The sequence below is a fragment of the Drosophila takahashii genome, chromosome 3R, assembly GCF_030179915.1.
Source record: "Drosophila takahashii strain IR98-3 E-12201 chromosome 3R, DtakHiC1v2, whole genome shotgun sequence".
NCBI lineage: Eukaryota > Metazoa > Arthropoda > Insecta > Diptera > Drosophilidae > Drosophila > Drosophila takahashii.
In genome coordinates this window covers 26040223-26054088 of record NC_091681.1, presented here as the reverse complement: position 1 = coordinate 26054088, position 13866 = coordinate 26040223, and the positions used below count along the sequence as shown (strand labels likewise).

Genomic DNA, 13866 nt, shown 5'->3' with positions numbered 1-13866 from the left:
AGGCAATCAATTTATATAAATTTAATAAAAAAGGTGACAACTCTGGTTTTAAAAGATTCAACGAAGTTTTCGACAACCTCAAGGCTGTTGAATTGCTGAAATTTCTGAAAGTTGACTTTTTATGGGACAGCTGATTAACAGCAGACCAAAATTCAACAATTCAGCAATTCAACAGCTTAGGGAATACCCTGACTAAAAAAAACTTCAAAACAGGAGTTCAAAGTTGGCGCCACTGTTCCTTTGGGCTGCAATCAATTTTATCGATGTATTATCGATTGGGAATTTTCAGGTTTTATAGCCCTGGTCCGCACAACGATGTCCAATTTCGGGATAGGTGTCAACTCTACGCTTGCACGCGAAGTTTTTATTAAGTTTTTATGTAAATTAAGGTTTACCGCCGCAGCCATGGCGCTCCAGAGATCCTCGTCGCTCAGCATGACTTTTAACCAGTAAGCAGCGTTGTAATACTATTTATTTAATCTCAAGAGGTACCATTTTCTTGCAGAAACACTTCGTTTGTTTCGCGTTCTAATAGTCAGACTTTCCTGGCATCTTTCGAGGAGTGCCTGGACCTTCTGGATTTGAGCAACGAGCTGTTTGCCTTTCCAACAGTGAGCAGCGGCGGTTCCAGTTTGCTGCAGAGTTTCGTGGCCAGCGGATGTCCCCACCTGATGACGCAGGTGGTTCAAACACCCGTGGAGTCCTACGCAAACAACACTCATAACAATTCTGCAAACTTGGCCAACAATTCCAATGGCCAAAACAACATAAACAAAGTCATCCAAAAGGGGTGAGCAATTTCAAAACAAGGCGCCCGGTGCCGATAGATATCGGCTGGCTCGAATGTCGGCGCTTCGTGGCGAATGGCAAGATCCGCGGAATCAGTGGCCATACGATTTTGATAGTTTTTTTGTAATCTATAATATTTACCCCCTATATTCTCCCCGATCCGTTGATCGGTGCATAGCTGCCAGTGATGTATATATCACAGCCCATGTCGTGGCATAAAATCAGGTACACTCAGTCGGTATTACCGAGGGAAACGGCAGACCATGCATGTAGCAACACGCTTGTACTTGCACCATTCACGCGGCCACTTGTCTGATTTTGTTCACTTTGCACTAACTTTGTTCATTTTCGATTTCGCAGCACGGATTCCGAGGACGATGTCCATGTGGCCAACGAAGCCTCCTTGGGATCGGCCGATTCCACTGTGGAAGATGGTCCTGCGGATATTGAACAGGCGGTGGCCGTATCGGGATCGGAATTGTGGGTACCAGGTCCTACAATTACTCACTTTTACTATTTATATTTTTTATTTTTCCAGGACCACTGAACCCATGGCCTTCCTGCAGGGATTAAACGTGAGTGACTATACAAACCCTAATAAAACAGTAGATAACTTTTAAATTTATTCCCACACAGTCCGAAAATCTGATGCAGTTCAGCCAGGTGGGTAACATCCTTTATTTAGAGCATCTTAAATCTCTGCGACAGATCGGCCTGCACCAGGATGAGCAGGAACATGGCCACCGCCGAGAAGACATTGCTGATCAGCCGCATGTCCAGTTCGTATAAACCCATCGGTTTGATCTGGAACTTGGTAACCGTCACGAGCAAAGTAAAGCCATGGACTGCCTGGCGGTAGCGAGTGTCCGCATGCCGGAGATTCATCTCCTGCAGGATGACCGCCGATTTTCTGGTGGCGACCAACAGGTGGTTGCATAGATGAGTCAACAAAGTTACCTCCGCCAGCGAGATGAGCAGGAAGACCAGGTTTATAAGAGAACCCAGGCCATCGTACGGCTTGCCCATGATAAACGTGTCCGCGATGGCATAGTACAGACTGTAGAAGCCCACTGTGATGCCGAGCAGGTGGCAGATGAGCGACAGGATCATGGACAAGGCCATGGGAGTGAGATACTTGCCGGCATGCACGTAGATCAGCCTGTAGCGATACGCCAGCTGGTCCAGTTCATCCGCCAGGCAGCAAAATCGCTGCATTCGATAGTACCTGGTGTACAGCTTCAGTTGATCCTTGCGCTGCAGCAGATTCACCTCCTGCAGTTGCAATTCCAGGCGGATATTCAAGGCATTGAGCATCTCCTTCACCACCACCATGGCTCCAAAGTAGCAGTTGTTCAGCAAGTTGGAGATCACCAAGGGAAACAGTTTGTAAACCGTCCAGATCAAACTCATTTCCGGATGCTGTCGCCTTTGCTGCAGCACGAAGGCCACCTCGAGGGTTAGAGGAAACACTATCGTCTTCACCAGCGCCAAGGATATGGATTTGTACAGCGACCTGCTGTCGAGACGAAGTGTTTTCAGGGTGTCAAAGAAGGGCACTCGACTCATCATCTTGGCCACATGGTCACTGATCAGCATCTGGGTCACAAAATTAATAACAGCCACCGAGATGTTCATGTAGCTGTACAGCGTGATGGCGTCCTTCAGGTTGATCTGACCCTGGAGGTACTCCTTGTAGATCTGCCTCCCATACACAAAGCTAAAGGCAATGGTCCATAGCAGAGCGTAAGCTAGATATGCCTTTGAGAAGCGGAACCTTTCATGTCTTCCCGAGCGATACCGATTGGCCAGGAGTCCAAAGGCGGTCATGAAGATTATCAGCGTGATCGTCAGCAATTTCACCATACGCCGATGAGCGTAGTCGCTGGTCAAGTCCATATTTCCCGAACAATTAATTCAGACTAAGGCTATATCCCTTAATAATTGCCTAATTGTTTTCCCATCACTGAATTGATGCCATCTAAAGGACCTGTCACTTTGAAAGACACTATCTAAACACATCGCGAAACGCCTGTAATTCCCTGGCCGCCTAAAATCCAACTGAGCATGCGTTGCGTTGAGCTGAGCGACATTCCCCGTATGACTCAGCAACCTGCCTGCAATTTCATAAGAGCAACATGACGTCACAGCCGCTCGGGGGTTCATTTTCAGTAAGAGAACAGAACAGAACACTCTTATCTAGTTGATTAGCAAGGAACACACTCCTACTGGTCGTCATTTGCAACCACTTGTGAAAGTCCAGAACAAAAACAATCGCCAGTCCATTTGTTATTCGAACAGGCAACGACATGAAGCTCTATCAGCTCTACGAGCGCAAAGTGTGAACTCTTGAAAGGTTCCGGTTTGGTTTACCAGTAAAATAATGCCTTCTTCTTATGCCTTTCAGCAATCCGTGCTGCGCGAGATGATGCTGCAGGACATCCAGAGCCAGGTGAACACGCTGCCCAAGCTGGAGAACCACAACATCGGCGGCTACAACTTCAGCATGGTTCTGGATGAGCCGCCCAAGTCGCACTGGATGTTCTCGGTGCCGCTGAACAAGCTCTACATCCGGATGAACAAGACCTTCAACGTGGACGTTCAGTTCAAGGCGAAGATGCCCATCCAGCCGCTCAATCTGCGTGTCTTTCTCTGTTTTACTAAAGATGTCAGTGGTCCGGTGCTGCGCTGCCAGAATCACCTGAGCGTAGAGCCATGTAAGTGGAGGAATATCTGGAAAATCTATTAGCAATCTCTAAGTTTTATTAATATAAACACCCCCAGTGATCGGCCAAAACATGAAGATGCGTGAAAGCTTGCTGCGCAGCGAGAATCCCAACAGTGTGTACTGTGGAACAGCCCAGGGAAAAGGGATTTCGGAACGTTATTCCATAGTGGTTCCTCTGAACATGTGTCGATCGGGCAACCGGAGCGGTGGCCATGTGCGCCAGACCCTGGCCTTCAAGTTCGTGTGCCAAAACTCGTGTATTGGCCGCAAGGAAACCTGCCTGGTCTTTTGTCTGGAGAACGCAAGGTGACATTGTAGCAGGAAATCCGTAAATTACAATTTTCTAATCTTGTTCTACCCTTCGTAGTGGCGACATCGTGGGTCAGCAGGTTATGGAGGTCAAAATCTGTACGTGCCCAAAACGTGATCGCAACCAAGACGAACGCTCAATGAATGGCAAGAAGCGCAAGTCCCAAGTGGAGGCCACCGACGACGAGGAGCCGGATGTGAAGCCATCAAAGATGCGTCGGCGCACGACGTCGTACAAAAATGATATCAAGAAGGAGGATACGGAGAGCAACGACAGCCACGACAGGAAGAGGGACGAGCAGCCCATCACAGATTGGAACGTGTCGCGGACGCAGGATGGCGAGTACCGTTTGGCCATTACCTGCCCCAAAAAGGAGTGGCTGCTGCAGGGCATCGAGGGTATGATCAAGGAGGCGGCGGCGGGAGTGCTGCGAAATCCAAACCAGGAGAACATTCTGCGCCATGCCAACAAACTGCTGACCCTGAAGAGTAAGTGAAAACGAATATAGTACTTTATAAAATTGTACTTACCTGACTTTTCCCACAGAATGTGCCCAAGAGCTGCCATGACTTTGGAGCTGGCCCACGTTCTTACTACTCTACTCTATGAACAGCCTTTGAAATGTGCTTCAGCTGTGAGGTATAGGTGTAAATCTCTTAAGTTTGTATTAATCTTTGTTAGGTGTTTAACAGTGATATTCCTATACGGTTTTGGCATGAACAAGACCCGAAAAGAAAACATTTATATATTTTTGATAATAATATTGCACTGCTGTTAATTTCAGTTATATGAAACTAAGTAACCTATGTGTAACTCAAGGAATGAGTCGTCCATACTCTGTACAGATAAGCCAATAGTGAATTAAAGAGTTGTCATGTTTTGCAAGCAGATCCGCCAATGTCCAGATCCTACTGTACTCCTACTTCGGAGCGCATGCTATGCGACATGTGGCTTGTGTGCGGTCATTGCTCCTGGGGATCCGTCTCAGCTAGCCTGCTAATATGTCAAATTCGCTGGGCTGCATTTACATATTTTATTTATACCCGTATCTGCGCGCCTTTGGTTTTAGTTCTATGCTTAAACAAAAAACAACCTCAAGCAGGGCGCATGCGTTCGCCAACGCTGCACATGTGCGAGGATGCGAAAAAAAGAGAGGCAGAGCCAGCAAAAGATGCAAAAAAACACCAGATGTTGACACTGTGCCGCAGCTGCAGGCGACTTTAGCTTTTGCCACATGCGGCAGCTGAATGTTTACGCTAGCACATCGATCGCTGTTCATTGACCTAGGGCAGGGCATTAAGTATGCTTTAATTGTAACGGAATGGGAGCCACCGTGGCCATAATGCAGCCAAGGCGGATGTACCACCGGCCTCCATTTGGGGCCTTTCCTTTTTCGCCTAGCTGCCACTTCCACTTCGGCTGGCCTACCAGTTTGGCACCTCGAAAATGGGTCGACGAAAGCGCTCAACAACTCACTCAATTCTCGTTCGGCGAGTGCCAAGAGAAGCAGTTTTGGCTTCGACTTGAGTTCAATTGAGGCGAGAGTCTATATTGCACAGGGAACAAATGTGAGCTTAAGACGTCGTGGTTTCAATAAATGTACATATAGAATTAGGTAAATCTTTAAAACTAAATATTGTTAATTTTTTAAGTAAGTCCAAACTGTTTTCTTAAAACTAAAAACATATAAAAACTATTTTGAAAATATCCATAGTTTATTTTTGTATATTACTGACAATTGTTAATATTGTATGCATATAAGCATAACACAATAAAGAAAATTAAATTAATTTGAAAACAAAGTTCCTCTTAAATTCTTTAATGGTGATACATTTTGTTACATCATTGTTACTAGTCATTTATAACTTAGAGCAAGATAAAAAAAACCCACAATTATTCATAACTTTTCTCTAGGCTTAAAATTACAGGCATCTTTTATTTAGTTGGGTGAGAAAAATATTTCTCTAGTTTGTAAGACTAGGTTTGCATCTAAAGTTTAAAATATACAATTTTTCTCGGTGTTCTTTCACCCACAGATGCACTTACCTTAGAAGCCCAATTAAATATTTGAGTATTTCCTTGATTGGCTAGTGTTAAAAGGTTGACAATTCGAAAGTGCCGCTCAGTGATTCATAATTATTATAATTATTATTTAGGGGAGACTTTAAGACTCATAGAGGGAGCTGCACAGTAAGCAGTTGTTTATCATTTTAACCAGCCCCAGATATCCCATCTTTACGGGCCAGATAAAGGGAAAGCAAACACAAACATGGGACCCTCTCTTATCGGCGCTCATCTCCATCCGCAATTCCCACTGTGCGCGTGGGGAAAACAATATGGCCAGGGCCTATTAAAAAACAGAAAGCCGGGCCCAGACGTCAGGTGAAACGCAGCGACTCCACTCGCGGCACTTCCACTCAAAGGTGCTAGGCGCTGCTGCCCACTCGAATCTGCAGTCGTAGATACGAAAACCAGATAACGCCGAGCGATCTTCACTCAATGGGGGAATACCGCTCTGTAGAGTCAAAAGCTTGTACACGTAGTTTGGCGCTTGGCATTCGCATTCGACTGTTGGCGTTTTTAGTCTGCTGCCTGATCTTCGACGCGTTGCAGCTGTTTTGGAGTCGCCGCGAGTGCCATATAGATATTTGCTTTGACCGCGAAAATTTCTGGGCCAAAAGAAAAATATTTCCCAGTCATTTGTGAGTGCAACAAACTGTGAGTGATGGTGGAGACGGCGACGACAACTACTATAACCCGAACCACGACTGCCGTTCCGGCTGGTTCAGTAACGGTAACTGGACCCACAGCCGCCTCGACCACGCCCACCGCCACCCAGGCGGCCGCGCAGGCGCATCGCAATGACGAGACCACCCGGGCCATCTTCAATCTGAAAGTCATCGTCTTCCTGCTCCTGCTGCCACTGGTCTTGCTGGCCGTCTTCCTGAAGCACCTGTTGGATTACCTATTCTCTCTGGGCCTCAAGGAGAAGGATGTCAGCGGCAAGGTGGCGCTGGTAAGATCATCTATGGGGGATAACTAATGGTTGCGATCAGCGTCTGGCAAATGAGCCATTAATAAGGCTAGTGAGATACACATCTGACAAGGGGAATGTAGTTGGAAAATGCAGTTGAGATTAATATTTTTAGTCCCTTGTGCAAATTCCACTGGTTCTATAATAACTTTGGTATTTTTAATTGAGGAATGACATATGTGAAACCATCATACCATATCGTATTAGTTAGATCTTATATCTGGGGGCCATGCAGCCAGCCAGAAACGTCATGCACTTTCCTTTTCCAGTGGCTGCCTCCGGTTTCCACGCCCACCTTTCGGCTCACCCACCTTTTCCCCTTTCCCGCTTTTCTTTTTCTTCTCTGCTTTTTGATGTCACTGCCATTGGGTGCGGTCGATCGCTTAGGATTGTGTTATTAAAGTAAATATTTATGCATTTGGTACCAGCTCGGCTAGTTGGCCAATTGTTTAGTTGTGTCCACAGCGACGGGTCTTTGGTGCCACGGTCAGCTAATGTGACATAATTTTCCTGTAAAAGCTGCAATCAAGGCAAATCTCCAGCTGAAATTCGTGCTTGTGGCAACCATATCGCGGTTCATTAATCACATGTGCATCTCGGGGCGTCGAATTATGGAAAAGTCAATTGACATCGCCACTGGACAAGGTCAAGTGTGTAGGTTTCGCTGGGTAGATGATTCGATGCTCCATATCGTAAAGAACCTGATCGAATTCGGAGCCCATTAGCATGCTTTTCAGGCCTTAAACGTGGGCGTGTGCCGGCCATAAGCGACTCGCGTAGCGCATTAATGATTCATGGTGGCTCGATTTTTGTTTTAGTCTCAGCTTTTTCGATCGTTCCCTCAGATATCGTTTTCTCAGATACAGATACATTTTTGCGGTTGCACAGGGGAGTGCTGCAGTGCTGGGGAAGGGGGTCAGAAGTTCTCAGCCCATCTGTGAGAAGCAACTTAATTAGAAGATTGACTTTTTTGATAAATTTTATTGACATCATTGTTGGGGAATTCGAGGTATTTCAACCCCCTTTTCGACGCCCCTGTTGAAGCTCCAAACTGGTTTTCTCGCTATATATTTATGCCAAGATGAAAGAGAGCAAAAATGCAAACCTCAGGAACTTCACTTTTGTTTTCGATCGCTGACGTTTGTAAACAACAGCGTGGAGCAGAAAGAACTTTCGGAGGGCGAGATAAAAGTAGGTATCTGGGAAGCATGCCGGGTATCTCGGCGATGCGTAGATAAAACTCAACTGGTGTTGCCGCTGTTAATTTGCATATGATATTGAAATTCTTCAGCGGTGCTATAATCACAACAACTGCGCATTTGTTATTGTTTTTCCGTTGCTATTCACTAACGTGCCAAATTTGAATTGAACTCATTCCGGGTTACATTTCGTCTGATTCCCCACGGCATCTGAGGTCACCCAGTGCGCTTTAATTACGGTCAAAAGTCACTCAATTGTGCCCCAGAGGGTCGGCCCACCGAGCGTATGAGTAATGCCATTCATAAGTCGCCGCTGCCACTGCCGCTCACATAATTGTCCGTAAATGAGGTTTTTGTTCAATGCAAAGTCACATTAGCCCGAGTTGATTGTTTGCAAATTAAGCTAATTAATTTGGCTGAGTATAAGTATAATGTATAATGTGAGTAACCTGTGATTTAAACGCAGGTCACCGGAGGAGGCAGCGGCCTGGGTCGCGAAATCTGTCTGGAACTGGCCCGTCGTGGCTGCAAGTTGGCCGTCGTGGACGTCAACTCCAAAGGATGCTACGAAACGGTGGAGCTGCTGTCAAAGATCCCACGTTGTGTGGCCAAGGCCTATAAGGTATGATATTACTTCGATCTTAATGGTACTTTATTAAAATTAATTATTATTAAAATTAATATTTTTTCCAGAACGACGTATCCTCGCCTCGCGAACTGCAGCTAATGGCCGCCAAGGTGGAAAAGGAGCTGGGCCCCGTGGATATTCTGGTCAACAACGCCTCCCTCATGCCCATGACCTCTACACCCACCTTGAAAAGCGATGAGATCGACACCATCCTGCAGCTCAATCTGGGTTCTTATATAATGGTGAGACTACACTGCTTTAAGTTAATTAAAATAAATATTTAATAGAATAGTTTAAATTGTAAATGATTAAATCTGGTGAGTTTTGAACCCTAAGTTTAAGATCTAAGGTGTTGAAATTTATTTTACATTTTAACAGATTTTAAAGTCAATAAAAAAAATTGCATAGAAACCATTTCAGGACTTTAAATATTTAGTTAAATATTATATGATGGTATGTTGTTAAAACTTTTAATAATACAAAAAGCTTATACACCATTTTAAAAATTTCTTAAATATAAACTAATGAATGTGTTTTCTTTGCAGACCACGAAGGAGTTCCTGCCGAAGATGATAACCCGCAAATCCGGTCACCTGGTAGCTGTGAATGCCTTGGCGGGTTAGTGTACCTTATTAACACTAAAGCTCCCAACTAAAGCTAATCCTTGCATTATTTATATAGGACTGGTACCACTGCCAGGAGCGGGAATCTACACGGCCACCAAATATGGAATCATGGGCTTCATGGAGTCACTGCGCGCTGAACTGCGATTGTCCGATTGCGACTATGTTCGCACCACGGTGGCCAATGCCTACCTGATGCGAACCAGCGGGGATCTGCCGCTGCTCAGCGATGCGGGGTGAGTTAGGATCAGTTAACTATCATCCCGATAACATCTCGATCTAATATGACATATTCCCTTTAGCATAGCGAAAAGCTATCCCGGACTGCCTACGCCATATGTGGCTGAGAAGATTGTCAAGGGCATGCTTCTCAACGAGCGCATGGTGTACGTGCCAAAAATATTCGCACTCAGTGTATGGCTGCTCAGGTGAGAATTGAATTAGCCCAGGTATCCAGCGATTATTCCTAACGATTATTGCCCGCTTCTGTTTAGACTGCTGCCCACCAAGTGGCAGGATTACATGCTGCTCCGCTTCTACCACTTCGATGTGCGCAGCTCCCACCTGTTTTACTGGAAATAGAAAAAAATTATCGGCATTTGAAGGAGGAGAGGAGGATTAGGAGTTTTCCCACCCAGCAGCATTTACGCGGAGAGCTCTTGTTTGTTTCCCATTCTGCAGTTCTTAATTCAACTGTTGCTTACGCTAGGTGTACATGTTTAGCTATTTATACGAAACTTTAACTTAAATTAAATCTATATCCTAACATTAGAAATATTGATTCCCTAGTTAATTAGGCGAAACCTCTCCGCATAGCACTTCTTCTCGGACTTCTGGACACAGGATCTCCGTTCGTAATGCCAAGTGTAGTTCGTCGGACATCGATGGATCAGCTTGGAGCCATTGGAGCAGTAGTAGAAGTAGCTGCAATTTCTTGGATGTGCCATGAATCCATAAACTCCGGCCTGGCAGTTGGTGATGTTCTCTGGCGATGGCATCCTGTTGCAGGACACCAGATGAGCGGGAGTACAGGCTTTGGCCAGGCCCGCTCCCTCGTAGCACACCATATAGGGATAGCAGGGTCCGGCGTTTGGCAAGAGTCGCAGGGTGATGGTCAGTGGATCTGCTTTTTGCGCCGCTATGGGTGGTTTTTTGACCACCAAAGGAGGCTTAAAGGTGGTGCTTAACACCGGATCCTGACGACACCTCTTCACCAGTTCCCTATCCACACAGCGCTCCGACTTCTCATCGTAGTAATGACCTTCCAAACACTCGGCCTCAAAAGATCCTGGACCGGCACAATAAATGTATTTGGAGCAATTACTCCAGCTGGCCACGTAGATTCCCATTTGTGGGGCACTGGCACACTCGTCGAATTCCAGGGCAGCGGTTCGGTGACCCAGCAAGGTCACCATAATAATTCCCAACCAGCTTACAGCTCTCATTTCGTATTCAACCGAAATGCCGGGATGACTTCCAAAGACTGACTTCATCGTTCATCACCGAATATTTTTGCATGTGCGCCACCTGATAAAGAAGACAAGTTGGTAGCATCGATTATTGCGCGGTTATCGTGTACTAGATACCGCTAATGAGTGCGGGGGAGTCACTGCCACGCCCACTACCCCATTTCGTAGCATACTTCCCAGTGGCAAATGGCAACGAGCCTGGTGAAGCCACCGATTTAATGAGTGGGCCCATAACCGCAGCACAATGCTCTCAACTGGGCGCAGTTCAATAAAAATTGAAAATGCACTCAATACGCAATTAAGTGTCGCCACTTCCGGCGGGACAAACGGACGGCCAACGATACCAGACCATTCAGCCCATATCCATTCATCGTCATCCTCATTATTATTTCCATCGTCATCGCCATTGCTTTCGCCATCATCATCATGGTCGTGGCTTGTCGGAGTTAAACGCCCGCCATCGATTTAATATCCGATGAGATATTCATAACTTGCAATTAGGTTTCGTGGCTCTGGCTCTGCGCTTTCCACGCGCTTTCGTTTTACGTAAATGATTGCGCTGCTGATTAATGAAGAATTACCAGGGCAAATGGCTGGGATCTGTGGGCATTATGCAATTCCCCATATACCATCTGCCAATCTGCCATCTACCATCGACCCCACTTGCCATTAACATAATATTCAGCGCTGTCATCGGCGGAGTTCAATGTGCAGTGCCAATTGCACGCAAATTAAAAGTTTTATTAATTGTTAATTAAACGCAGTCGAGTGGCACAACCCAGCAGCTTTGTGGCATAATTTTCGGCTCAATCCCCATATCTGGCTAACAGGTTATACCGCTCGGTCCATATTCCATGCACCAGATGCCGCTTTGGAATAAACACACACAAAAAAGAAAAGGACCCCATATGGTGCCGACGGCTCAAGTGATTAAGTGCACGACGAGTTCTTCAAATGCATCGCAACATGTGCACAAATAACAAAACACACACACATTTGAGTATGGAAATTCTAATTAAGATTGTGGAAGAAGACCCCCAGCACCTGATTCTCCTACTCCCGCGGCACTCAGTACTCAGTACTCGATTCTCGATTCTCAATGCGCATGCGCAGCCCCCGTTCGCCGATCCATAAAAATAGCTCACTAATTATTTGTGTGCTAGGGTTACAGTTCTCATAAAAAACAAACAAACTGTCGGGCGTCTTATGGATCTTCTGCCGGCTTAATGCCCCCGCGAAGTTTTTCAATCCCAATTTGATTCGAAACAGAAGAAGTGATGGCTTTTCCATTTATTATAAACCCTTTTAAATCAGTAGTTGTTATAAAAATATTATTATATTTTAAACATTTTTTTTAATTTACTAATAAATTAAAAACACATTATAAAATATTTTTCTATGCTTTTATTCCACAACATGTAAATTTTGGTTGGGTTTTCCGCCTATGCCCTGGCATCTGGATCTCCGCAGCCATCGTGAGGATTCGGCGTCTGCATTTCCGAGCTGATCAGCCGTCGAATCTCCACGAGAACGTTCTCCGTTCGCTCTTCCAGGTGATCTAGGGCGGAGTTGAGGGCGTCCAGGCTTGAGTTGACACTCGCAATGAGACGCTCCGAGTTATTGGTCATTTCCATGAGGTCATCGAAGGTGCTGACCCGGCGACTCGCCTCCGAAATCCTGTCCAGCTCCAGCTGCACCTGCTCCTCGCCGCTTTCCATCGGGGCTTTGAAGGCTGGAAAACAACTTTTCAAATTGACTTCAAAATTTTTTCTCACCGTTGGGTGACCCTAAATCATGACAAACATTTCATGGGCTCCTATTTTCTGTTGACCCGGATGCAAAGTGTAAAGCAAATTTGCCTACGGTTTGTTTTGCCATCAAACATAATTAAAGTTGCTTAGCAAAAACCGATTTAATTTAATTGAAATTGCAGCTAACTGACTTTGGGCACTTTTGCTTTTAATAAACGGAAAATGTGCAATATTAAGTATATTTTATTTCACTGATTGCACCTGTAATTTTGGGTGAGCGGGGTATATTGTAATGATGATTCAGTTGCAGGGTTTTTATTTTAATTATCTTAATCTTTTAATATTTTAGAAATTTTTGTACTCAGAAATTTGGGTTTTATTTTTTTTATTTTAGAAAATAAATAATTTTAGCCGAGGGCATCCAAATATCTACTCCCCTACTTGTTCGAATGTTTGCTTTGCCTTGTTTGTAATTGGCGACCCATTACAAAAGCTACACTCGTTCATTTCATTAAACCCATTTACAAAATGGCTTTGTCCATTATTTATACATATCAATTATAAATTGTGCGCGGCGCCTGCAATATTCATATTCACTTGTCAAAATGTCAACTCAAAATAGAATATTTATGCATTTTTATGTGTGCGTATCGGTCCGTGATTTGTTTGTTTTATGCTCTCTGTTTCGAGAACTCTTTGTTGGGACTGAGTTTGGGATGGGGATAAAGTAAAAAACCGAGAAAACCGAAGAGGAAAATGACAATTCAGCCTATAAATACGCGGCAGCAACCGAAGTTAAAATCAATTTTTTTGGCCCCATACTGCGGTGGTCGCGTTCCCGATTCCCCGACTCTTAAAAAGGGGGGAGCACCGTCGAATGGTGTGACTGACTGACTATTTAGTTAGCCGCAGAACAAGGTGCCTCAATTTATTTTTAATTGAAGGCAAATTGAGCCAATCGCCGCCTGGCGGATGGAAGTGCAAATGGAAAATGGAAAACAAAATGGCCTGCTGCGGTTGTCCAACGATGTGGTCTCTTTCGGCTATTAAGAGGATTCATACACCCACCCATCCCATATCAGCCTTTTTCTTTTGCCGGCTTACGCATTTTCACTTAATGAATTTTCATTCAAAGTGACTGCAAAGTGCAACAAGGATGTGTCGTCACTCGATGGCCAAAACTCTGCATCTGAAGTGGACTTCCTGCCACACTCAGTTGGCCATTAACCGAGCTGCTGCTGCTGGCCAAAAAGGATGCCTCTGCTGACGTTTTCTTTGTGGTTGGCTAAAATCTGTCATTATTGCCATTAAGCAGGCTTTTGTTGTCACCACCGCCCG

The 13866-nt window shown here is 45.2% G+C and overlaps 5 protein-coding genes across 9 annotated transcripts; 2 read left to right on the top strand and 3 right to left on the bottom strand.

The window, feature by feature from the left end:
• The first annotated feature begins 333 nt into the window (after nucleotides 1-333).
• p53 lies at nucleotides 334-4712 on the top strand. Of its 5 annotated transcripts, XM_017147618.3 has the most exons (9): nucleotides 334-449; nucleotides 506-790; nucleotides 1150-1269; nucleotides 1328-1364; nucleotides 1426-1452; nucleotides 3194-3503; nucleotides 3571-3820; nucleotides 3882-4312; nucleotides 4371-4712. In XM_017147618.3, exons 1-9 carry the CDS (start codon nucleotides 406-408, stop codon nucleotides 4391-4393), a joined length of 1527 nt encoding a protein of 508 aa, XP_017003107.2. In that variant the 5' UTR covers nucleotides 334-405; the 3' UTR covers nucleotides 4394-4712. The 5 variants fall into 5 exon arrangements, with proteins under 5 accessions (XP_017003107.2, XP_070073231.1, XP_070073232.1 ...); XM_070217130.1 differs by lacking the exon at nucleotides 506-790 and having other exon boundaries at nucleotides 391-449; XM_070217131.1 differs by lacking the exons at nucleotides 334-449; nucleotides 506-790 and adding an exon at nucleotides 864-1014.
• Gr94a (Gustatory receptor 94a) lies at nucleotides 1463-2770 on the bottom strand. Its single transcript, XM_017147621.3, has one exon. The coding sequence runs from the start codon at nucleotides 2683-2685 to the stop codon at nucleotides 1471-1473; it is 1215 nt and encodes a 404-aa protein (XP_017003110.2). The 5' UTR covers nucleotides 2686-2770; the 3' UTR covers nucleotides 1463-1470.
• A 1663-nt stretch (nucleotides 4713-6375) lies between the features above and the next one.
• LOC108061438 (short-chain dehydrogenase/reductase family 16C member 6) lies at nucleotides 6376-10083 on the top strand. The gene is made up of 7 exons (XM_017147615.3): nucleotides 6376-6840; nucleotides 8524-8679; nucleotides 8751-8927; nucleotides 9231-9303; nucleotides 9367-9544; nucleotides 9611-9736; nucleotides 9803-10083. Exons 1-7 carry the CDS (start codon nucleotides 6550-6552, stop codon nucleotides 9888-9890), a joined length of 1089 nt encoding a protein of 362 aa, XP_017003104.1. The 5' UTR covers nucleotides 6376-6549; the 3' UTR covers nucleotides 9891-10083.
• A 5-nt stretch (nucleotides 10084-10088) lies between these two features.
• Nucleotides 10089-10753, bottom strand: LOC108061439 (uncharacterized). Its single transcript, XM_017147616.3, has one exon. It carries the CDS (start codon nucleotides 10751-10753, stop codon nucleotides 10094-10096), a length of 660 nt encoding a protein of 219 aa, XP_017003105.3. The 3' UTR covers nucleotides 10089-10093.
• A 1413-nt stretch (nucleotides 10754-12166) lies between these two features.
• LOC108061382 (uncharacterized) lies at nucleotides 12167-12596 on the bottom strand. The gene has a single exon (XM_017147504.3). The coding sequence runs from the start codon at nucleotides 12493-12495 to the stop codon at nucleotides 12220-12222; it is 276 nt and encodes a 91-aa protein (XP_017002993.2). The 5' UTR covers nucleotides 12496-12596; the 3' UTR covers nucleotides 12167-12219.
• Nucleotides 12597-13866: the final 1270 nt, after the last annotated feature.